Source organism: Labrus bergylta, chromosome 9 (genome assembly GCF_963930695.1).
Source record: "Labrus bergylta chromosome 9, fLabBer1.1, whole genome shotgun sequence".
NCBI lineage: Eukaryota > Metazoa > Chordata > Actinopteri > Labriformes > Labridae > Labrus > Labrus bergylta.
In genome coordinates, this window is record NC_089203.1 from 29302578 (window position 1) to 29327680 (window position 25103).

The following is a 25103-nucleotide window of genomic DNA, read 5'->3' on the forward strand; positions in this document are numbered from 1 at the left end:
AGTTCTACATGTTTCAAACACCTGCTTCTAAAACTACATATCCCCTTCACATATTTGCCTTCCTGCCTAGAACAGAGACCACCCTCTGCTCCATCCCAGCCCCCCTACTCCCCCCCACCCTCCTCCTCCTCCTCCACCAGGGACCAAGGAGGGTTTTCAGCACTTGCCACGGCAGCTCGCAATGGACAGCACCACAAAGACTCAGTGATCCCTCGCAATCGCCGCCCGGAGGCTTGACAGAAATCACAGCTGACAGCCAATCTCAGCACTCAGTGTAGGGACATCCAGAGAGAGAGAGAGAGTGAGGGGAAAAGTGAGAAAGAGGGAAAAGACGAGCCAAAGTGCTTTGTGGACTACACGTTGACATTAATCAGGTATCAAACCTGCAACCCCAAAACAGGCTCTCTTTGCATATCCATAAACAGACTCAGCACAATGGAAGAAGACATGGACGAGGGGCAGACCCAGAAAGGTAAAAAAAAAGAAAAGATTTCTTTGGGTTGGTAGATGCCTTTAAGTAAATCTGACATGCATGTTTATTTTCAGTGTGTGAACAGTGTTTGGGCAGGGAAAATCCCCAAATGTTAGCCTTTCGCTTTCTGAATAGGAGAGCAGCTGTTTGTGGTAATTCCTTTGTCCATTGAGTGTCAGCCCTCCGCTGAAGAGTGCACGTCTATACGTGCTGTTTGGGGTAGTCAGAGGGGTGTGAACTGCCTCAGTGAGGGATGCACTGCCTTTGTTCGCCTTGATAAGGCTTTCATGCTTGTCGTGACGGCTGAGAGGGAAACACGAAGAGTAGAGATCCAAAACCAAGACTGTACACTCATTAATCCAGCAGCTTTCAGGTTTCTGTCCTTTGTGTGACAAACAGCCAGACGTTGTTTCTTGCAGCGGTGCCGTGCAGCCTTCACTGTGGATTTGATGCAGGAGGCAGGGGTTTCTTTTCGTTCACTTAAGAAGGGCAGTGTTTGCTTTGTTCAAAGTGGGGATTGCTATTTTTACTTCACACACCCCCCCCCAGCACCACCTTTTCTCTGCATGAATGATTCAGTGTATGGACGGAAGCCACAAAAGGCAAAAGTAGGCGCATACTTTTGTTTACTAGTGGACTGCAACATTTCGCTTGAAGAGGTTCGCCTGAGTCCCTGAGACAGACATGACTGCAGACAGAAAAGGATGCTGTCGTCATGAATGAAAAAAAAAACACACCTTTTGTCCCGCTGCATGTTAAGACTGACTCCATGTGACAGGCATGGCTTCACATGTTTGTGTTCCTCCGTCCGCCATGCAAGCCCCAGTGCACCTCTCAGGAACACACATGAGCTGAAGCAGTTGCCATGGCGCTGGCCAAGTGTAGTCATTAGCTGTTCTCTCTTCACCCACTCCTGCTGATGACATTTCAGTAACACAGGAATAGTTCACAGGGTTTTTGTAGGAGGAAGAGAGACGGATAGAGGCTGAGGGAGGTTGATGGATTAGGTTAAATGAGGAAGTGAGGGGAAGAGAGATGAAGAGCGTGCAAGGAAGCAGGAGTGAGAGGTTTGGGAGAATACAGGTGACTTAATAAACTACAGTAGAGAAAGACTAATGCACATCCAGAAGCTAAGGAAAAAAGACTGATTAGTTTCTTTGATTAAAGGGGTTGACGATCATCATCAGTTCCGGTGCTGTTCCCATGGCAATAATGTTTGGTATATGCAACACCAACCTCCCAGATTTGGGTTTGTAATACTTCATGGTCGCCATTACAAGGTGTGTGCTTGGGCATTCCTGTTCAGAAAGCAGAATCTGTCAACCTTGCCCACTAACACAAATGCTCAGCCAACTGAGAGATGCAGCCATGCAAACTGTGCATGCATTTCTGTATGTTGTGCCTATTTATTTGGGTCAACTAAACTCTGACGTTTCACTAGTTGTATTCTGCGACGACCAGTCACACTGCAACCTTGCACTGCAAAAAAATATCCTATGGAAAGAGGATTCAGAATACAGTGTAGGATGAATTCAGGGAGAGAAATCATCCACGTCTGAAGTTTGCTGTGATGAAATATGCTTAAGCCAAAACATCTAGAATAGGTTGGATAAAAAGTACCCAAACTGCTTCCTTGAACGCTGTCAGACAATCTTGACTAGTCACCTGATACATTTCTGAAGCCTCGCTCAGTCCAATGGATACCGTGTTGACATGCTTTAATAAGTCACTGCCCACAAGTCCACCACAGAGAGGTGTACAAATCTGATTGGTTTCTTTGAGTAAGTCACTCAACGTAACTGCTCTTACTCAGGATTCAGAAGCCCTGAACTTGTTCAATCACAAGTGAAAGATTTGATTTTAAACTCCACTAGTCACACCCAGTCACACACTGATGGCAGAGGCTGCTGTGTAAAGTGTCCATCAGTATTAACTCATCCATTCATACACCAAAGAGGAAGCAGCAGGAGCTACTTGGGGTTAAGTGTCTTGCCCAAGGACACATCGGACATGTTGCTGCAGGAGCTGGGGATCGAACCCCAAACCTTGTTGTTTTGAGCCTCTGCCACTGATTCACAGCCACCCAACAGCCGCTGTATTTAACCAGTGTCGAGACAATGCAAGCCTTTAGAGGTTCTGAGGTCCAAATATAATTTTTGTGATGCACAATTTTCATTCAGTTAAAGAATCTGAGGAGTCAAAGTTGGAACAATTCAAAGTCAAATTAGACAAGTTCAAATTTAAGGCCGAGCCAAAGTAAAGGAATATTCACACTTTAAATGGGAAAACAACAGCTCCCTGTATAGTACTGTGATTTAAAACAATGCCACTAGGAGGTCTTTGAATGAAAACACTAACAGAGAAGTGCCTTGATGTTGCAGGTTGTAGCGTGACGTCATGATAGGTCCAGTCTTCATTGTTAAACAGTCATCATTGCAGATCAAACTCTATCTCAGATTTGGACGCCGGCGGCCTAGTGCATTAGGCAACCTGGTGTCTGGGCCCACTAGGTGCTGTAGATCTCGAGGGGGGGCGGCGGGGGGGGGGGGGGGGGGGGTGGTTTTGTCTGCTCTCAGGTTGTCAAAATGTGGATATAGGTCTAAGTCAATTTACAACCGCCTAAAGTACTGGTATACTTTATTTCCTTAATATAAGTGTTAATACATTAAAGGTCACATATTCTCCTCGCCTTCAACCACTTTAATTAAGTCTCAGAGCTCCTCAAAACATGTGTGTGAAGTTTCTTGTTCTAAATCCACTCTGATCCTGTATTTCATCATGTCTATAAACCCCTCTATTTCAGCCCTACTCAGAACAGGCTGTTTCTGTGTCTGTACCTTTAAATATGTAAATGAGCTGTGTCTGACCACACCCCCCTCTCTGGAAGGGCTTGGGTGGCTCAGGCTTTCTCGCTCCATGTCCTATTGTTTACAGTGAGAAGGCAGACTCAGAGGGCAGAACAAACACCTAGCTGTGGGAGTGTCACCCACCCGGGGGAGGGGCTACTGCCCTTTATGATGTCATGAAGGGAAACTCTCCAAACGGCCTGTTTGAGCACACATTTTCTGAAAAGTGGAGCAGGCTAAAGACGGAGAGGATGGACTTTTCTCATCATTGGGGTGGTTTGTAAACAGACTAGGGACACATTAGAGAAACATGGCGAAGTGGATTTTAAATAATATGTCACCTTTAATAGGTTGGTTGGTTATGCCTTTCTTTCGGATGGAAACAATGAGTATTATATGTAGATGTTTAACAACAGGTTCCCATTTATTACCAATCTAAAGTGAGATCATGACACAACATTTCAGCAGATCTTTGGTAGATGAAGCTTGACACGGTGTAAGATTAAGGTTGAAACAAGCCGAGAGGGCCCACTGGTGACCTAACCATGAGGATCTTTTATCAAATAACTGCTGAGAAAAACTGTCAGCTCCTTTCCCGGTTATGGAAGAGAACAGATGATGGAAATGACTGACATGATGAAGCACGGGGAGCTTTAAAGCCGACCCTGTCAGGTTTCATTGCATTGTCACTTTGATTTGATGCAGATCATCCTGAGAATACCGGTAATCCGTTTGTAAGAATCATCAGTCATTTTCAGAAAAGGTTAGAGCCCCAACCAGGAGGTCTTAAGTCTACAATCACACATCCAAAATAAATAAATACAGTTTAACTACACGCAAACTGATGGCAATAGCATACAAAAGTCAGGCCCAAAGCAAGCTACCATCCATAAACATCAGGTCAAAAGTACAGAAACAGTGAGCATGCTCCCAGCTCAAGTCCTCAAAGACCAAGCACCAATATTTCATTTTAGTTACCATCATTTTACAGGCTTATGAACGCCACACACAGCATTGTTCACCTATGAGAGGGCCGCTGTGTTGAATTTTATAATGACTTTTACTGCCAATTGAATATTTTATTCATGAGAAATATATGTCATTGTTAAATTTCATGTCTTTTTCTTTCCATGTGAACGTGATGCAATTCACCGAAATAACCCCTTAAATCCATAAACGGATTCGACTTCACCGCGTAGGTGTCAACGAGTGCACTCGCAGCACGCCAGTACCGTTCTGTCTTCCTCTTCTGAAGCTGCAAATCTCAGATTATGAGTCAGATGCACCAGGTGGGCGCTGCTCACTTCAGTTGCTAGCCAAATAGCAGCAAAGAGCCATCAGCGACAGGAAGCAAATCCAACATCCTGCAGTCTTTAAAGCAGGTTCTGCTAATCTGAACACTGCTCAGATATCGGCTTAATTCTTATCTGGACGTTTGGCACATAAGCATTTGATGGTTCACACCTTAAGAATAAATGAAAAACACATTTGGGAGATATTTGATATTCACACTAGGGAAGGTAACCGCCACTGAACGGAAAAACTGAGAAAGACACACCTGTTAGCGTTCACTTGAGCCAAAAATGTACCCGGCAAGGCACCGCTCGTCCGTCTGTTTGATCAGTTTGATCAGGAAACTAACTTGGCAAGATGTTACCTGAGGACAGTCTAGTTGATATCGTTGTCAGTCTGCATTAAACACAGCACACTGTGGAATTTAAAAGCATGAACAAACAAACAGTGTACAATAATAAGACTGAAGTAGTTTGGATTCTGCTGCAGTTTTGAATGGCTCGCTGAAGTTTAAAGTCAAATAATAAATGTCATATTTGCATAGTGGTTGGGAAGATAAGGTTACATAAAAGGCTGCTTTGAATATCAGAACTATTGCAAGAGGCATGGCTTGTATTAGAGCTGCACGATACTGGAAATTGTGATACCTTTTCTTTCTGTGATATATTGTATATTATGATTTTAAAGAATTATTGAAATACAGAAAATCAACTGAAAATGTTCAGCATGTGCAGCAAATTAAACATTTTCTCACAGTTTCTGTGCCTATCTGCTGCAATAATTTACACAATACCTGTGTTTGCTACATGTCACTCCTTAAGGGAAATAAATCCTTAATGGGGGGGTTATCACAAAACTGACACCGACATGGGCGTGTCCAGACTTTTTTTTCTGGGGTGGCCCAACTCCACCACTGACTTATGCAGGGGTGGCCTCTGACATTGACATGAAAATAAAACTATTCTCAGCCTTTCCAAACAAAGACCTTATACTTGTGCTGAGTCCCAGTTTAGGTCTTTTGGGATGGCCAATTACATTTCTAGGGGGCCAATGCCACCCCTAGCCACCCATCTGGCCACGCCCCTGGGCACAAATGAATCTGAAGGTGACCGATTTGCTAGCTTGAGCTTCAGCTATCTGCATCAACATGTTGTGAATGCATGATTATCATACCCATGTCTCCTTCCAACATGTCAAATGAAGATATTTTCTCTCATGTAAATTTAATAAATCCTCTTTTTCATGGCAAATATTTCAGACTATTGCATTGACTTTGGGGTTGAATGCAAACAAAAACATCAAACTGCATGCACAAAAATATATCCAAATTGATAAGGAGCCCCGAGCCTTCCATCAGACACGACGTGCAAACACTCGTGTTGCATTAACGATAACACTGATTGACTGTGCAGCCCTCGTTTGCAATAACACAGAAATTATTCTTTACTAGATGAGTTATAATAAAATGGTTTAAAACGGATCATTTTTGAGATGTTGTGATATATCTCATGTTTTCTAATTTGGTCCTTTCCTCTTAGTAGAGGCACAAGGTGTCTGGACTTTGATTGGTGTTGGTCATCACGTCTTAAAGAGAGTTTGTGTCCTATGATGGCCTGTGTGCTGTTTCCAGGACTCCACTACTCTGACATAATAACTTCAACTTAGAGTACAGTGACATCGCTCAGTGAGCTCTGGTCATGCTACAGTGCATAACCCCCCCCCTCTCCCCCCCCTCACTCACTCATTGTTCTGAATCCTAACCTGCCCCGGCCCAGAAGAAGTCGAGGGAGTTCCACCAATTGTTCTCATGAACTTTGTTGGTGCTATTAGTGGAAAACTTCTGAGGGGATATCTTATTGTTCTGACAGGAATGAGTCCTGAGTGTAGATACTAGAGGACAGGTGTTTGAAACATAATGAGCCTCACAGTGGTGACAGCTGTAACGTGTTCATGAGGGTGAAGCTACTGGACATTATAATGGTTTAGCATTCTCCTGTTGTAACACTGGGACAACATCAAACATATTTACAGTTTCAGGACAGTTAGGCTAAAGCTGATTTAAAAAGATGTTTTATTTTTGGGACTTTTTCGGGCCTTGATTCGAGAGATGGGACACAAGATAGTCGGATATCAGGCATAGAGAGAGAGTGGGAAATGACTTAGGGGAAAGGAACCACAGGTCGGATTTGAACCATACATGAGGCTTGTGCACTGACCACTGCTCTACCAGCGCCCCCCTAAAGCCGATTTTTAAGGTTGTATTTCCCTCTTAGCTGAGGTTTATTTTGAAAGAGTCTTTCAAACTAGTCAAACCAATCAAAGACTGATCAAGATTGACTATTAGCATAATTTAGAGAAGGGTGTATATAAAAACAAAACGTTCAAATGTAACCGATTGCTGTAAGTGACAGGCTGTTTTAATGATCTACTGTTTAAGGAGCTTAAATCCCCACATCCCCTGGTGCTTGCTGCCTAGATTGTTTTGGCAGTCTTTTCAATCAAGCACTTTTTTCCTCTAAACTGGACCCTTAAAATGTACAAACTGAAATGAGGAAGAACAACTCCCACGTCCCATGATGATGAAGGCCTGAGTGCTCCCTCTTCGCCTGCGTATTTGACACTTGCCCCTCGGTTCCTGGAGTGAACTCATCTCAGACAAAGCCACATCTCTGCTCAGCAGTCACGCAGTCATGTTCAGACTCTTCCATCTCTTAGCAGGAGAAAAAAAAAAAAAAAAAAAAAAGAAAAAAACACACACAGAGAGGAAATCAGCGGCTGAGCTTTTGGACCTGGCCTGTTACGTCCCTTTTCACCCAGAGGGGGTTATCTGAGTAATGTGTCTCATTCACTATTGTCCCACTGAATTTGTTGACATACAGTAAGTGGGTCATGGCTCTGAAGTACCCGGTCTATTCTCAGATTTTGCGCTGCGGTTGACATGGCAACCATACTGGTTGATTAAACATGCACGGAGGAGATGGGGGCGTGCGGGAGCTGAAAAAAACTCTGCTCGCTTCAGGGAGAAAGGGGGGCTGCGCATTAAATATAGGAAAGCAACGAGACTCGTATACGCCCATTACTCTCAGACTGACACAGACGCACCATCCCCACCCCCTCTGAGGGTCCCTCTCCCTGTTTCTCTCTCTAGGACCAGGCTCAGTGCCACCCCACCCCCATACAAAAACTCCTCTGGTAACAAGAAACTAACAACAGCGAGCTGAAAAAATGTGGAATAAATGGAGTCTGCCTTGTTTTGTAAGTGAAGTCAACATGCGGCAGACATAAAATTAGATTATCGTTCTCTTCTCCGTCACCCTTTTATTGAATTCTGTGTGTTCGCTCCTCTAACAAGGCAGCTTATTCATTTTCTGATTGGCAGAGCTGCACAGTGCTGCAACAGTCTTTTATGATTTCTAAATGAAGAAGAGCCATTTAATGTTGGATGAGTCAACAAAGACAAACAGTCAAAATGGGGCAATAAAAATCTTGTAAAAAAAACAAAACTATGAAGTGGAATCAGACCAATGTGTTTCTTCTCTGAGCTCCATTCTGCTGACTGTGCGTTATCATTTGTCTGATCGTTTGCCTAAAATCATTTCTCTCAGGATGAGATGTGACGTTCCAAACACTGAATCTCCATTGGCTTGAATTAGGGCTTCATTTTAAAGGTTGCATATTACGCCAAATGCACTTCACCATGTGTCCCTAGTCCTTCTACAAACCCCCCAATGATGAGAAAAGTCCATCCTCTCCATCTTTTGCCTGCTCCACACAGAAAATGTGTGCTCAAACAGGCCGTTTGGAGATTTTTCCCTCATGACATCACAAAGGGCAGTAACCCCTCCCCCAGGTGGGTGACACTCCCACAGCTAGGTGTGTGTTCTGCCCTCTGAGTCTGCCTTCACAAGTCAGAATAAATTGCCTACAGGCCACAAAGTTAGGCGAAAATGTAGCAGCTTTATTTTAAACAGGGCAACGCTTCAATTCAAAGGATCTTCTTCAAGAGAGCGGGGAATGACATGCAGCAAATGTCAAAGGGTTGGACTCTGATGCAGGACAGTCGTGAGGACTGTAGACTCTGTATGGGATGCCCCCCCAATAACGGTGCCCCTAAAGCTGCATTAGTTCATATATCCACCTGCAGATAGAGCTATAAAATACTAAGCCTGCACAATTCTCTAAGGACAGTAAAAGTCTCTGCAGTGCTGAAACAAGAAGCCATTTTGAGGAAGTGTACACATTGGCTAATTACCCAATTATTCAAGATTTATGCATATTATATAAGTTGTGTCTGAGTTGTTTTTTGGGCCATTTTGCGACACAAAGAATACAGACCGCTTCGATCACAATGCAGTAAACCAGGTTGCCATGACAGTAGTTAAAATATTACTTTATAGCATAAGGAAACCGTCAATCAGTTAGAAACTTGTAAACATAATTATTTCCAATGTTAACAAACAATTTCAAACTTATTAGCGCTGTAAAAAAAAAAGGGCAGCAAGTTCTTCATTAGTGAACGTCTTCTGTTGAGCGGATGTACGAGTCATGTTTTCTTTGAATGACGTCTTCAAGCTCTCAGCATTATTTAAGGATAACCTCATCCGTCATGTGAGTGCTGACTGTGTCGGTGTGTGTGTGTGTGTGTGTGTGTGTGTGTGTGTGTGTGTGTGTGTGTGTGTGTGTGTGTGTGTGTGTGTGTGTGTGTCCCTTTTGCCTGTCGGTTATGACACTGACAGATGGAGGAGTGGTGGGAGGTGGGAGGGGCCTTGGGAGGGGGTCATCCTTTCCCTTTGTATTAGTGAGACGCCTTCTGTTGATTGGACTGCAGTGTTTGGGGTCATGTAGGCTTCACTTTAAATACTGAAACAGAAGCTTTTTTGTGTGGAGGAAGAAATAACTAACACCCCACCGTCTCCAACAATACGCTGTCTTTGTTTAGCAGACATTAGACTGATCCTTGTTTTGTCACATTTTCACTTTTTTTGGCAAGTTAAATTGATCTGTTTTTAAATGCAGCTGTGAGAATATCCTTGTTGTTTGGTCTCCTTCAGGAACAAAAAAAAACATTTAAATTGGACTTTCCTCGTCAACATATTCATATATTTCAAGCTTAATGAGCCTCAAGAGTCGCATTCAAGCTAATATGATCTAAATATCTGTGAGCATTTGAGTAGAAGATTAACTTGCACCATCCAAAAAAAATATATGCATAGCTCCCTATTGCCTCCTGCCTGAGCAACACAACAGTCTTCATTGCTTTTTCTCGTCTATTAAAATCATCTTAGCAAATGTCAAAAAAAGCCTTCAGTTCCCAACATGCCTTGGTGTCAGTCTGTACCTCAAAGAGACAAAAAACACTGTAACACCTGTGAGACAGATCAATTCAAACACTTCATATATACTCCTCATCGAGCAGGGGATCTTTTATTTTCATCACAGGTAATGTTGGGCTAAGCAGAAAGCATGAATAATGAAAGCCAGAGGCTCGTGCTCTGCTGCGCTGTGTCGCTTCTAAATTATGGATCAAGCATCCAGTAGCTCTCTCTCTCTCTCTCAAACACTCGTCGTTTTTCACCAGCTCCATCTGCGAGTCAGTAAAGATCAATGAAGAGTTTCAGAGAGGAAATGAGACGATGTGCTGGTATTTTTTAAATGCAGTGAGGACGGTCTCTAGAGATGAATCTGAACGCTGCACATGAAGTAATCCACGCCTGGTCAGGTAAAGTTTATAGCTCGGTTATAGAGAGCAGACAGGAGAGAAGAGCTTCAATGAAACAGAGATGTAACAGCAGCCTTAACTACATGATACACTCACATATACATCCCCTCTAGATGAACGCATCCATATTGTTTTCCTCCGCCGCACGTTTTAACTGCTTCTCATTTCACCTCGCCCTTTCCCTAATTCACCCCTCCGGTACTGAGAGGAGTTTCTCCCTCCACAAAATTAAAAGCCCACGATCAATAAAACATCACTTGTGTTTAAAAAACCACTCACTAATGCTCCCCATCTTTCCCTGTAACTTCATCTTCATCTTCATCTTCGGCCGTTTCCATGGAAACAACACTTCCTTGCAGTCGAGTCACGAATACGTCATGACGTCATTTTTTTTTTGTCGTCTGCTCACAAAGTATTGTGACGCACAAACCCCGTCGGCCTGCTCTGGTATTCAGGTGACAGCTGACTGTTGATTTGTTTGGTGCTGTTGTGTATCGGGGAGAGGTTGTAATGCAGGACGCCGGATCCAGCTGGTCCAATCCGTGTACAGAAATGTAAATAATGAAATGGTTATAAGGTTTAATTAAGGTTGGGATATGAATCATTCATTACACTGCTCGTCTACTTTCATGTTTAGGAAAAGGCTCTGAACATGCACGTCTGTAGCTTAGTGGTCAGAGCACACGCCCCAAGGAGGCTGTAGTCCTCCAAGCGGGCAGTCTGGGTTCAAATCCGACCTGTGGCTCCTTCTCCAGATGCCTGACTCTATCCACTGCCCAGTCTCAAATAAAGGCTAAGGCTCTGATAAAAAAACATTTTAACCAGAACGCCTCAAAGCTGGTTAAAAGAAAAGCGTCAGGAGTTTATTTAAAAACTGAAAACAGTTTAATGAGGTTGTACTAACTGCTTCCATTTCAGCTGAAGCTCTAAAAAAACAGCAACAATGCTTTCCATTTGTTTCATCAGGGACTTTTTTTTCTTCGCCGAGGTGAGAAATAATGAGTCCTATCTAAAGGACTTAATCACCCAAAGAGTCAGTGTAGTCTGTGTTGCTGAATGTTTGATGTGACTGGATTGCTATGATCTCTAACTCCTGCTGAAATAGTTCACACTGACCCGGAGCGTGGAGGGTAAAGTGAGGCTGCTCTCTCTCTCTCTCTCTCTCTCTCTCTCTCTCTCTCTCTCTCATCTTATCAGGAAACACCATCACATCAATAAATCCTGTCACTGCCTGCTTCCTGAAACTGGAGATAACGAGTCTGAGGGAAGAGGTGGTGATAGACTCACTCTCCTTCTTGGACATACTGACATCGAACTGCTTTTGGTATTGTTACTGTGCATTTGTTTAATGCAACATGTTCCATGCATGAGAGGCCAAATACAGTTTATGGGACTTTTATTTTAGATTTGTAGATGAGCTACTGTCCACAAGTCAATATATATGAAGGTTACGAGAGCTGTCCAAAGGTATTCTAAGAAAGATTAAAGTTCACATATTCTCCTCCTCTTCAGTTTCAATAAGTCTCAGAGCTCCTCAAAACATGTGTGTGAAGTTTCTTGTTCTAAATCCACTCTGATCCTGTATTTGATCATATCTATAAACCCCTCTATTTCAGCCCTGCTCAGAACAGGCTGTTTCTGTGTCTGTACCTTTAAATATGTAAATGAGCTGTGTATGACCACGCCCCCTCTCTGGAAGGGCTTGGGTGTACTCAGTCTTTCTCGCTCCATGTCCTATTGTTTACGGTGAGAAGGCAGACTCAGAGGGCAGAACAAACACCTAGCTGTGGGAGTGTCACTCACCTGGGGGAGGGGCTACTGCCCTTTGTGATGTCATGAAGGGAACATCGCCAAACGGCCTGTTTGAGCACACATTTTCTGAAAAGTGGAGCAGGCAGAAGACGGAGAGGATGGACTTTTCTCATCATTGGGGGGTTTGTAGACGGACTAGAGACACATGTTAGAGTTAGAGAAACATGGTGAAGTGTATTTTGCAAAATATGTCACCTTTAACTCATAACTGTTTAAGCTGGTGGCGAGGACACAGGCCTAGCTTCTAACTGTCTTCCTTCAGACGTCTACACTGCTTGTTCCAACACAGCACCCGATTGAATAGCTCTGAATCAGATGCTATTATCGGTCCGGCCTGTTAACAGCTTTCCTCTTAAGTACGTTTTAGAAGCTTGGACAGTAAGCTCCAAGGGTCTGTTAAAAACCTAAAAACCTGATTGAATGGGAGTTGAAGCTGATTAGTCCAAATGTAATTCCTAATTTGGAAGAGAGCAGAGGAAGTCTGCAAGGCTTCTCAGGGATCAGCAAATAGCAAACTTGTTTTTACATGAATGTTTTCATGAAATTCCACATATTTTAGAGTTATTTACAGAAAAATGCTCTCTCCATTTTAGTTAAACTGCAGAATTCAAGTTGTATCCCCGCTCATCCAAAAGGTTCCATTGGTTTGCCAAATGGGAAACAGGAGCTCGTAGCCATTTAGACCTGCTGCAGGTTTACACACTCACATGAATCAAGGTGTGAATTGGTGTAACAACACTCAGCGGTGGGTGTCACATGGCACCGTCAGTACCTGATAGTCTAAAAGCCACCAAAGGTGAGGTTTTGCCGGATTTGAAGTCCCATCCCACCGGATAATATTCCAGTCCTCTGAGCCGGGAAACGCCGGGTGTGTTGGAGAAGTACCAAAGAAGAAATGATGCAGAAATGTGTAAAAAATAAAGCAACCAGTTGATTTCTTTGCATCCCTACTATGTTCCTTTAGATATTAACATACCAGAACCCCCCCTCTCCCCCCAATCCTTAGTCGGACCTTTTTGTTTCATTCATTTGAGCGTACATTGGGAACATGTTGGACGTTGAATAAGGATGATATCTGGGCTCATTTGTGCAGAGGTTAAAAAACAAGAAACGGGCTCGCTCAACAAGCATTGCAAACTATTTCACATTATTTCCAACTGAAGTACTTGCATTTGTTAAAGCTTAAGATGACCAAGGTGTGAAAAAACTGCACAGGTTATACAGAAAGATGTACAAACAAAAGCTTACATTTGTATCTTTCCCTGTGTCTAAAAATAATACACCAAGGAAGAATCGACATTCTTCAGTCTAACACTGGATTGCATCAGTGAGGACGTCTATAATCTAGGGGAGTCCGCGGGAGCGTTGTGCTGCATCAAGCGTCTGAGTCTGAGCATTCAGCACAGCCCAGCAGGCAGACCAGCTACTTGGTATTCCACTCAGGTTTAGATCAGAGTCAGAAGCAGAGAGTTGAGGATGACGAGGATGAGAAGAAGAAGGAGGAGGAGGAGGAGGAGGAGGGATGTTTACTCTGGCTGCTCCTGCTTTTGTAACGCAGGTAAAGACGGTGAGATAACCATGAAAGGGATGGTTTCCTGAAAACATCCTTGATGACGATCAGGGAATCTTTTATCATCAGTTTAACTGACAATGAAAACTGACTGAGGGGCTGCAGAGTCCCTCGTCAGAACAAGGACGGCAGTGTTGAGTGCAGAAATAAATAATGGGCGATGATTGTTCTGGGACTAACGAAGGGGAGTCTCTGAACATTGAAATTCATAAATGCATTCTCTAATGTCTCCTGGCTTAGACTTGGCAAATGATAGCGAGCAGCTCTGAACATTGACGCAGCTTTTAAGGGTCGGTTCAAAATTAAATCCAGGATTGGCTGTGTTTGTAAAAAATGTGCAGGCATGATTTAATGTACTGTGCTGCACTCCAAGGCCCTGTAAAGTCTGGGTTTGTTCTTTGTTTCCAAATGAAATGAATTCCACTTCTGCCGAGGTTGTTGTTGTTGTTGTCATCCTGAGAAATGTCTGACTCAGTGCCCCGAAACACACACTAATACACAAGCATGTCAGGGAGACTCATAAATCCAGGCCTACTCCTGTGCTCAAGTATTTACAGACTCAGCTTCTGTGAGTACAATCTGTGCGACGGGAGGTTGAAGTTGGAGCTGAGCAGTGATTAGTCACCTCAAGGGCCCCCAGGGACAAGGGGGGGTGGGCAAAGAAGAATGGGGTTAAGGGTCAAGATTACTATGTAAAGCTCAGGCAGAGTTTTGTGTCCAGAATCCAATGTGTAGGGCTAAAAACCTGGCAACATGAATCAGCTGCATAACTCTAGAACAATAGGGAAATGAGAGGCCAGATCTCTGCATTGATAAAGTGGATGTGGCCATGAAATGCCTGTATCCATGTTGTGGGTTTGAATTCTCAACCACCTGGGTTCATAAAGAAATCAGCATTGAAGTCTCGCCATGTCAAGTTGTCTTGAACATGCCTTCCAGCTTTGTTCTGTCTTTGCTTATCTGCTAAATGTGGTAGAATATCTATATTGTGCAAAATGGTCAGAATCCCACAATTTAACGTTTTGTCTTTTTTTGTCTCTTCTTGTGTCTTCAGGATGCCTTGAATGCTGCATCAAATGTCTAGGTGGGATCCCATACCCATCTCTCATAGCCACCATCTTACTGTATGCTGGTGTGGCTCTGTTCTGCGGCTGCGGACATGAGGCCCTGTCTGGTACCGTGACCATCCTGCAGAACTACTTCGAGGTGGTGCGGAGCCCTGTGGATGCACTGGACGTCTTCACCATGTGAGTAGGAACAGATCACACTGGAGTGAAGCATCACTTTGTTGTTGGAGAAAATATTTTGGACCCTGAACTACTGGCAGTTTGCGTATCCACAAAGTATGCATCCCTCCACCCTGCAGTGATTTCACATCTAGACATTTCTCTTTTTTGTCTCCAGGATCGATATTATCAAGTATGTGATCTACGGCATTGCTTCAGCTTTCTTCGTCTACGGCATCCTGCTGATGGTGGAGGGTTTCTTCACCAGCGGAGCCATCAAGGACCTGTATGGAGACTTCAAGATCACCACATGTGGACGCTGTGTCAGCGCTTGGGTAGGACCAACTTTGGTGCACTTGTCTATTTAGCTTAGATTGTGGGCTTGCAACATAGCATTCTTTATTACAAATCCAAAACGATGTAAAAGCTTCCCTAGAAGCTTCCCCTGTTACTTTCAGGAATAACTTGGTATTTAAACCGTCTAAATGTCAGGTAGTTTCCCAGGGAATTACCCAGAAAGGTGAAGTTCTATGTAAGTGAGATGGTTTTGAAGTCCATCACTGCCAATGAATATTGGTTGAATTATTAGAAAATGATTTTAAATATTCATCAGATATTATGGATTTATGCTTAGCTAATCTCTATTAGCAGATCTTCATAGAATTGCAGAATGCTGAGGTGTGTTTTGATTTCCATTTTTAGTCAATTTGGAGTCCCAGTTGTATTGACCAATTAGGAATCAGCAGGCTTTGTTGTAAACAGGAGAAACGGTCCTTGTGGGCAGCAAAAAAAATTCTGGCTCCAATTGCCAATATTGTAACAATGATTTAAGTTTCTCTATGAACAGAAATCTGCATAACTTGCAGCTCACAATCAAATATAAATTAGATCAGACATTTTAACTTGAGGAACAAATCAAATCTGCTTGATGCTGTGTCGTGGTCAGCGTTTAGATTCCCTGACGTTGATTAAAACGTTGATTTCTTCTCCTCTTGTCGATAGACCCTGACTAAGCATGACAGTTACATTTTTCCTCTTTGCATCATAATGTTGTTATTCCTCAACTTCTGTTTATTGCGAGTGAATCACAAGGATACCGGTTTCTTTTTGGGCTTCACTCTGAGCCGTTAGTCTACTGTTGAACTGAGACTCAACAGATGAACGGACACTGCTCCAGGATGTCATTGACCAAGAGACAATTCATTTTACGTTGCAGATGTAAACGGCGCACAAGAAGGAAGTCTTGCCTTGAAGTCGTTAATCGCTAACAACTATTTTTACCGGAGACATTTGCATGCCTTCCCACAGACTTATATTGCTGATTGCTAATGGGTTCTGAGATTGATGCATTTACTTCAGTGCACAATTAAAGCATTGTTCAAATTATTTTAATAATCTGTGATAATAAACATACAAAAGCAGTCTTATATCGAGCACATCAGAGAGCCTGTAGCAATCCTAACAAGATTATTCTGGGATATGATTGCTTAGCAAATCTGAAGCTCCACAGGGAGGCAAAGGAAATGAGCTATGCTGGGGTTCATGTGGTCACCGGGGTCATTCAATTTGTGTGTGTCTAATCTTGTGCTCATGGAAATGTGTAAATGAAAAAATTAGACAAGTTGGCAGGAAAGGGCAAGTGGTGGCTTGGGAACACCTTAAAACCTTTTAAAAAAGTGCACAGGTTCAAACAGGCCAGTTTGTTCGTCTGATGACCCTGGGTCATATCAGAAGGAAAAACATCCTAGGCTGGTTTTCTATCGGGGGAAAGGAATTCACAAGAGGCCTCAAATGATATGCACCAAAGTTACAGAAAAAGGATGGAAACTAAAGGCATGGACCGGGCCGATGAAGTTGTCTGGGAAAGCAAAAACCTCAAGAAAAGAGCCTGACACACATGCTTTTCTAGAAAACAGTAAAACTATTTAACACCAGTATATGTGATCGGTGTTTCTCTGTTGCCCTTACAGTTCATCATGCTGACATACATCTTCATGCTGGCCTGGCTCGGAGTGACTGCTTTTACCTCCCTCCCAGTCTTCATCTATTTCAACATCTGGAACATTTGCCAAAATGCTACCGTGCTGGAGGGGGCCACACTCTGCCTGGACCCACGCCAGTATGGTGAGAATTTATATATATATGTGTGTTGGTCTTCACTTCTTCACTTCTTCACCTCTGATCAGATCTCAATTTGTCAGACCTCTACCGCCCTAACACTGCTGAACTCTTCTCCTACTTTTGTTGAACTGCTGCTTTAAAGGAAGAATGTCTGACATTTTGCCCAAAAATATATCAAATCCAGTCTCTCCTGTGTGAATGTGTCTCTGAGTCCTGACTGTCTACAATGAGGGAGAAGCTCGAGTCCCGCTGGCTGTGTTGTTGTTAGAGCCGTGTTTACATGGACGGGACGGCCGGCTCCTCCCCTTGTGTATAAAAGCTGTTTTAGTCAAGAACTAGAGAGAAGAAGAAGAACATACTCACTGATTATTTGAATGTTAGTAAGAGTTTTTAGATCACGCTCATTCTGTGTCAGTTTACATGAAATGTGAATCTACGAGCTAACTAAATAGCGCTAACATTAGCATGCTAACACAACAATGCAGCTGAAGACAAGGACAATTGTGTCCGCTGCTTCAAGTTAGTGCTTAATTATGGTGCATTCCAATTTGATAACTCCTTTGTGTAAACACAAGTGAAGAGGGGTTGGAGGTGTGTCGCTCGGGGGGAGCGGAGGCTTCAGTATGGAGGAGGCGTGGCCTAACAGCAGTTTGTTTTGGTTTCATGCTGGTGCTCAAGGGCGACACCTACTGGATCAAAGAGTCACACATTCTTTCTTTAATCCCCTCTTAGAGAGGTAGATGCTGGTTTTTGTTTCTGGCTATCGATGACTGATTGTGAGTCAAATTACAGATTTTGGTCAATAACTGAACAAATCTAATTATGTACGACACATAACTGGTTTTATGGGTTTTTTTTAGCATTAAAAGAAATACATTCGGCTAACAAGCAACTGAACAAATGAAATGATGTAAATGCTAATTGAATGGTGATGTCAATAAACCAGAACTATGAGGATGTATGTAACATTGGACATATACTAATTGTCATCAAAGGACCGTCTTGTAAGCTTTAATGATCCAGAATAATAATAAGGTCCACCATATTAGAAGCTTCTGTGGCTGTCTCATTATTTTTAATTAGTGCCACCTCTTTCAGTCCATTAGCCGCTGGCAGACACTAACACTCACAGCCTCCATGTCAACAACCATTTGTTCTGCCACCATCATAAAGAGCAGAGGTTCTCAACTGGTGGGTCAGGACCCAAAAGTGAGCGGAGTAGCTGTAGGTGGGTCGCCAATGTGTACCTGGAAACATTATGGTTTAGTTCTGTTTCTTTGTTCTGTGACATGTTTTCACCGTCAGAGGTCCAAACTGCACAAGTTTTCATGTAATAAATCTGTCGGTTGAGAAATATCTCAATATTGGGTCGTGGTTTTTCATAGTAGTTGGTGGTGGGTCCTGAGGTTTGGCCACTGATATAGAGGCCTGTAATGTGCCTGTGTGTAACATATTGTAACCTACATTAAGATTGTAATGTTGGTTTGATTGTGCAAAGGAACCTTTTGCAGCTTGTTGCACATCACTGTGTGTTCTTTATCTGTATTTTGAAGCGCTTTACTTTTCTTATTCTTCTTTTATTCATGAAGTGTTTATGTTTCAGGTATCGTGCCAATCAATGAGGCAAAGACAGTGTGCGCTGGATCAGAGAAATTCTACAAGATGTGTGAATCCAATGAGGTAAGATCAAAGTAACAAAGAACAAGGACAACTGCTATAGGACATTGACAAAACAATGCAACCAAATTTACCTACTGGCATGGCCGCCCATAAGGGGGGATTAAGTGGATTAAGCTTTCTGGGGCCCAGTTGCACGGGGAGGCCCCATGGAGGTCAGCAAAAAACAACATTGTCCACCATAATTTTAAGCAACAATGACCACATTTTATTTTATACCTAAATACTCACCATCACCTCTTAAAGCAACAATAACACACATTTTATGTATTGTTGCTTCAGGGGAATGAAGCCTGTTTTAAAATCTAAACCCTCTCTTCTTAAAGTGACATGAGACTTTTTTTTTGTAATGTTACCTACGTAAGCGGGCTCAGTGACCTTAACTGTTATGCCAGTTATGTCGTAAAGAGTACAGCCGCTCCTTGATCTGCACAAAGTCAGGATGCCAGAATAAAAAGAAGAAAAGGAGGGAGCTGGCTTGGGAATTTGACCCCAAGAAGAACTTGATAACAGACTTATTTCAGTTGGCTCCAGAGGCTGATAGGATTCAGGCATAGGGAGCTAATGTTAGCCAGGAGGCTAGCACTAATACTACTGATCAAATGTGCATACGTTGATACAACTAAATCATATGCAGACGGACCTACCAACAGGTACAAATAAAGTAACCTAAACCTGAACCTAAAGGGATAAGAGCACATTTCCAGATTGAATGTCAATGCCACAACCAGTACTTCCACACAATGTGGTTATGGACACAAAACAAGACTGACTGTTGTAAATTAATATGGCTAATCTGAGAATGGCAACTGGACTTGGTTGAAGATTTTGAAGATGTTTCACCTCCTCTGAAGACTTCTTCATTTCCAAACTAATTGGTGTCGGGAGCTAGTTTGTTAAGAGCCGAAGAAGCCTTTTGAAGGAGCAGAGGTGAAACGTCTTCAAGGTCTTCATCAAAGTCTAGTTTCCTTTGGATCAAGCTTCAAATTGACCTGGATGACTGAGAACCTACACAGACAATCTGAGCATGTCATGAGAGGACCCAACAGTCTATAATCACATGGGTCTATGCATGACACACAGGATGAACTAAAGGTGTAAGAGTGTATTTTTAATTTTAGGAGATGTCTCCTAGCGCTCGGAGAGTAATATGTGCTGTGATTTGTTTTTGCTACAGCTGGATATGACATTCCACCTGTTCATCTGCGCCCTCGCTGGAGCTGGAGCTGCTGTAATCGCTATGGTGAGACATCCAGTAAAACCTACACCTGCCTCACGGGATGAACGATCATGACACAAGTCAAAGCACTAACACTCTTTAAAAATTACAAACAATGAAACATAAGAAACCGTTCTTCTGGGGCGTGTATAATGAAGATCGTGGTTGAGGCTTCTTTTTTTTAACCAATGCAAGATCTGACACTCTTTATAATGGATTGATTTTTGTATTATTATTCCTGCAGAGGAGTTGATTGCGTTTGAAAAGAGACGACAATAGCGCTGTGTTATGTAATGGCTGTTATGTAGCCGGGCTGGCCTGTGTTTTATTTGCCTGTATGAGAGAATAGCTGTAGCTGAGGAGAGAGAAGGCATTTTGGTGCAGTGAAAAAGACAGGGTTTGTCTCCCTCCCTCTTTCCGAGAGAGGCGCCCCGGCATGTCATGTCGTCATGGAAACAGGGAGAAGAAAGGCTTGGGAGATTGTTGCAAACATCACTCAGTAAATCGTGAGAAGCCATTTTCTTGAAAAAAAAATAGAAAAAGAAAGTGTTTGTTATTCAGGGATGATGCTGCAGATTGCAGAAAGAGCATCCTCTTTTATTTTTTAAATTTTTTTTAAGTGGACAGCAGTGGAAAAAGTTGGCACGACAGATTCACACTAATACAAGCTAACAGTGAGCTTCCTGCAGAAGCGCTTCAATGCTGGAAACCAAATTTGTGCTAAATCATTTATTATAAACGCATCAGAAAAAACATTTGATCTTGTGGTTTAAAAATCAGAAGTAGAAACATAATAATCAAAAGATTAATCTGTCTGAGTGTCAGAAAAAGCACCACAGCAGATTTGAAAGCATTATTCCTTGCTACAAGTTAGGTCACTAAAGCCCAATGAGTTCATTATAACCTTAGCTGCCATGGTAACGCAAGTACAAGACTACATTCAGCACAATGCTGCCATCTGCTGGACCACTCAGAAAATCCTCTTGACTTAAGAGTCTAAACTCAACAGGACTACAAGTCTAAGCTTTGTTTTGCTTAAACTGACATCTTTGTAATCCAGTTTAAAAAGGCGTATCCATGGAGATAATCGTCGTAATGTTGAAACAGGAGCTCATCCTGTGCCACTGCTAGTTCAAATTATTAATTGTGATCAGCACTTTTGTCATAACGTTAATTGCATCTGATTTGTAAAATAGTCGCTTTACACTTAATCGTTTTCCACCTCCGACAGATCCACTACTTGATGGTGCTTTCTGCCAACTGGGCCTACGTGAAGGACGCCTGCCGAATGCAGAAGTACGAGGACATCAAGTCGAAGGAGGAGCAGGAGCTTCACGACATCCACTCCACTCGCTCCAAGGAGCGTCTCAACGCCTACACATAAAAGCCCAGCGTGAGGCCTGGCCCTGCCACTCCGGCCTCTCCCTCCCTCCCTCCCTCTCTCCCTCTCTCTCTCTCTCTCTCTCTCTCTCTCTCTTCTGTCTTTCTATCTGTCTCTCTCTACCATCCCCTCCCCAGGGGGGGCGGATGGCGCCTAGGGCCCTCGCCACTGCTGATGTCACTGGTGCGTCATATGACAATGTGGTCCGGGGAGGGGAACGTCACACAAACCTCCTCGGTCACAAACAGCATTTCAGATGAAAAAAAAAAAGCCCCTTTACCTCTCTCATGGATGGTGTTATCATTATGGCAGTTCTCTTATTCTTGATTCGAGTCGTTTAGTGCTGATCGTAGTTTTTAGTGTAGTTTGTAGAATCAGAAGTAGCAGTAGTATTCAGCTTCTTTCTTTTTTTTCTACTTTGAATGATTTGCGTATGATTGTTTGATTTTTCTTGACTTTCTATTCGATTGCTTCGTGTCATTTTTGCTCTCATGCATAATTTATTTTCTTTTTTGCTAAATGTCCGAGGGGGGTCAACAGGGGCTTCAAAAGGGTTTTCAAGCACATTTCTCATGTTGTGTGTCTGGAGATTTTCATGTTCAAGAACTATGTACTGTAAGTGAACGGGTGGATAGTCTGGAAAATGTTTTAAATATTACAACACACCCATGATGCATTGTAAGCCTTTGTCATACTAGTACTCCCAGGGATTCAAAAAAAATATGCTTTCACATGAAAGCAATCAATCTGTTTTTCTATTCAAAAACTGCAACATGATAATAAATACCAAATCATTAGCGCTAAACAAATATTTGCTAGACGTGCCAAGCCTGTTAAACAGGAAACAACGACTTTCATCGATGTCCAAGACGTGATTAGCCGATCAAAGTGTGTTATTTGATGATAATAATGCCAATTTAATTTATCGTAGGACTGTGACAGAATCCATCCTCTTTGTATCACAAGCTACAAAAAGCACATGCAAACATTCTTTCATAATCACTTTTTTAATTTCTTACCTTTTTAAATACTAAAGTCCTGTTCTGCAGAACTCTGCACTGTACATACCGATATATCAAAGCATACCTATATGTTAAGCACTGACGTTTAAAGACGAAGAGATCACCGTGGGTCAGCCCGCTCCGCATCAATCAGTCTCAACCCTGAAAAAAGAATCCTTGACAATAAGTTGTCGGTGTAAATGGCACTCCTTGGTGGATTTATCCGATGTGAGAAAAGTGTGTGTCACAGTGATTTTTCTGTCCATGATGGTAACTGTATAGCTTACACATCCTGATGCCACATGAAAAGGTTGCCTGTCAGTTCATTGCCTGGTGAAGCTTTTCTTTTGCCAATACTCCTTAAAGCTAGTTTCATGCACTTATTTGACCATTTCTGTGCTCTCTCTCTCTCTCTAGATGTAAGCGCATTGGTGTTCAACTCAAAGTTGGATAACTGTACTGTTAGTAAAGACTGTGAATTTAGATGTTTTTCGTGGCATGGACATGCATTAATATAGTCTTCTTGACTCAAAAGTTACTTTATTCCACTTCCTTATTTTGTACACTTCTGACTGTCTTGCTGGATCAACCCTTCGTTTATATGTGCAGTACTAAACCTCCCACGCTTACCGCGTTATGCTACTGAAAATAGAGACTGTAGTCTTTGAGTTGTGTCTGTTTAGTTTGTGATGAGCTCTCAACCATGTCTTCAAACTAATACCTGTACCGACATTGCTTACTCTGTAATGACCTGAAAAAAGAAAAAGATGCTTTCAGCTTTCTCCTCGTTTTAGTCTTTTGTACTTTCACTACGAATGCTTAGTAGCAGGCTTTCAATTGAATCTGTTTTGTACATCCATGTGCCAACAGCTTGAAGTGGCTTATTTGACCTGTATGATCAAATTTGCTTGCATTAATAAAATTCACTTGTGTACTTGTTCATAAATACTTCATGTGTCTTGTGTTCGTTTTGTTCTGAGCTTCAAGGTGACATCATTCAGTAGTGCTGCTGGTTGTGAGAAAAGATTTGTGATGGCGACCTTCTGAGGCAAAAATCAACCGTCGGGTGAGCTGAGACAGGGTTAAATTATTTAGAGATAAATTACTGTTTTAATAGAAGTGAATACAGGACACATGGTTGTTGTTAGCGCAATATGAGCCGGGCGAACCTGAGGAGGCTACAGGTGAAATGCGTTGTTTGCTCACGATAAAATACTGTAAAGTTATTTTCAGTGTGCCACTGATTATTGGTTTATTTTTCATGCTGTGTTCCTGCAACCGAGTGGCACCTGAGAACGTGTAGGCTGTGCACGGCGTACCCTGCTGGCCATTTAGATTGCAATATGAGCGTTTGCAACAAACACATCACAAAAGTCTGAACTTATTTCTCATTCAGCATGTGTACATTTCACTTGTTGGAAGGAGACATGGGGATAATGACCATGCGCTCACAACAGTCTGATGAAGCTTAAGCTGCTAACAACTATCTTCAGATTAATTGGTCCCAAATCTGTGTTAAAAAAATGTTTTGCATTTCACCATTTTCAATTCACCTGTGAAATAAGGATTTTGCAAACACAGGTATTGGGTAAAATATTGCAGCAGATAGGCACAGAAACTGTCAGTTAGGGTTAATAAGCATATTTATATGTTTTTAATTTACTGCGTTTCATTTTGTTTTTCAAAAATTGAAAAATTTGTCATATTGTCAATTTTATCAATTTCTGGTTTGATTGTTCTGTATTTAATGTATTTCTTAAAGTTCCTTTTTGGGGCCTTTTTGCCGTTATTGGTTAGGACAGCTGAAGAGCGACAGGAAATATTGGGTGAAGAGAGTGGGGGATGACTTGCAGCAAAGGGCCGAGGTCCGATTCGAAACCCACGGCCGCAGTGATGACGACTATACAGTATATATCAACCAATCTTTATTTGTGGCGCACCAATTCATAAGTTGTTATCTCAAGACACTTTACAAAGAATAGGCAAAAGACCTTACTCATAGTTATGTTATCTACAAAGAGACAACGTTAATCCATCATGAGCACAAAGCAACATTTAGCAAAGTTACAGTTGAAAGAAAAATGTCTGAAGAGGCAAACTCATGATGAAGAGCCATCTGCTGAAACATGGGGTGAGTGACATCACCATTAGGCTATCTGCGGCCCCACATGCATTTGTTTTAAATTGTAATACAGTATATCCATGATTGTATTTTTTCTCCAATATTGTGCAGCCCAGGAAGAAAGCATGTTTTACCAAAGGAGACCACACTCTAACCACTAGGTGTCTCCCTTTCCTGTAGTTCACTTCAACTGAGGAGTCAAAGTGTTAATCAAAGCTTGTGTCAACAGAAGGGCTCTACTGATTTTCCATTTAACCCTAACCTCTACTCAGGTTGTGTTTCCACATTTTAGAGCGGTGTTTGTCATCAGTGTTTGTAGAAAAAAGAATGAATCCCTTATTGGACGTTCACCATCTTATATAACATCTCTGCTGAACTGGACCACCGTACCCCACCACACTCGCTCTACTGATGGCCTAAAGTCCTGAGGGTTTTCCCTGAACTTGGAAAATCCACATTTAGCTTTTTTGCTCCAAAAATGTGGACAATGATGTCAAACCTCTTTGTATCTCGCCATCATTGAAAACGAGGGAAATCTGAATGATTCTCAAGACTTAATTAAAGGTTTGAAATGAATACATTCAGTGAAATGTCGGTCACAAATGAAGCTCCAGGAGAGAAACAACACCCCCTCCCCCTTTCTA

The 25103-nt window shown here is 42.4% G+C and overlaps 1 protein-coding gene across 1 annotated transcript; it reads left to right on the forward strand.

Annotated features, from left to right (window-relative positions):
* The first annotated feature begins 143 nt into the window (after positions 1–143).
* Positions 144–23285, forward strand: gpm6aa (glycoprotein M6Aa). Its single transcript, XM_020645080.3, has 7 exons — positions 144–472; positions 14767–14959; positions 15117–15273; positions 16909–17062; positions 18663–18739; positions 19914–19979; positions 21187–23285. The coding sequence occupies exons 1-7, from the start codon at positions 436–438 to the stop codon at positions 21337–21339; spliced, it is 837 nt and encodes a 278-aa protein (XP_020500736.1). The 5' UTR covers positions 144–435; the 3' UTR covers positions 21340–23285.
* Positions 23286–25103: the final 1818 nt, after the last annotated feature.

Excerpts from the sequence above, each read along its gene's own strand:
- gpm6aa (XM_020645080.3), top strand. The coding sequence starts at position 436 with ATGGAAGAAGACATGGACGAGGGGCAGACCCAGAAAG. Across the intron at positions 473-14,766 it reads CGAGGGGCAGACCCAGAAAG|GATGCCTTGAATGCTGCATC; the intron begins GTAAAAAAAAAG and ends TTGTGTCTTCAG. Across the intron at positions 17,063-18,662 it reads CCTGGACCCACGCCAGTATG|GTATCGTGCCAATCAATGAG; the intron begins GTGAGAATTTAT and ends TTTATGTTTCAG.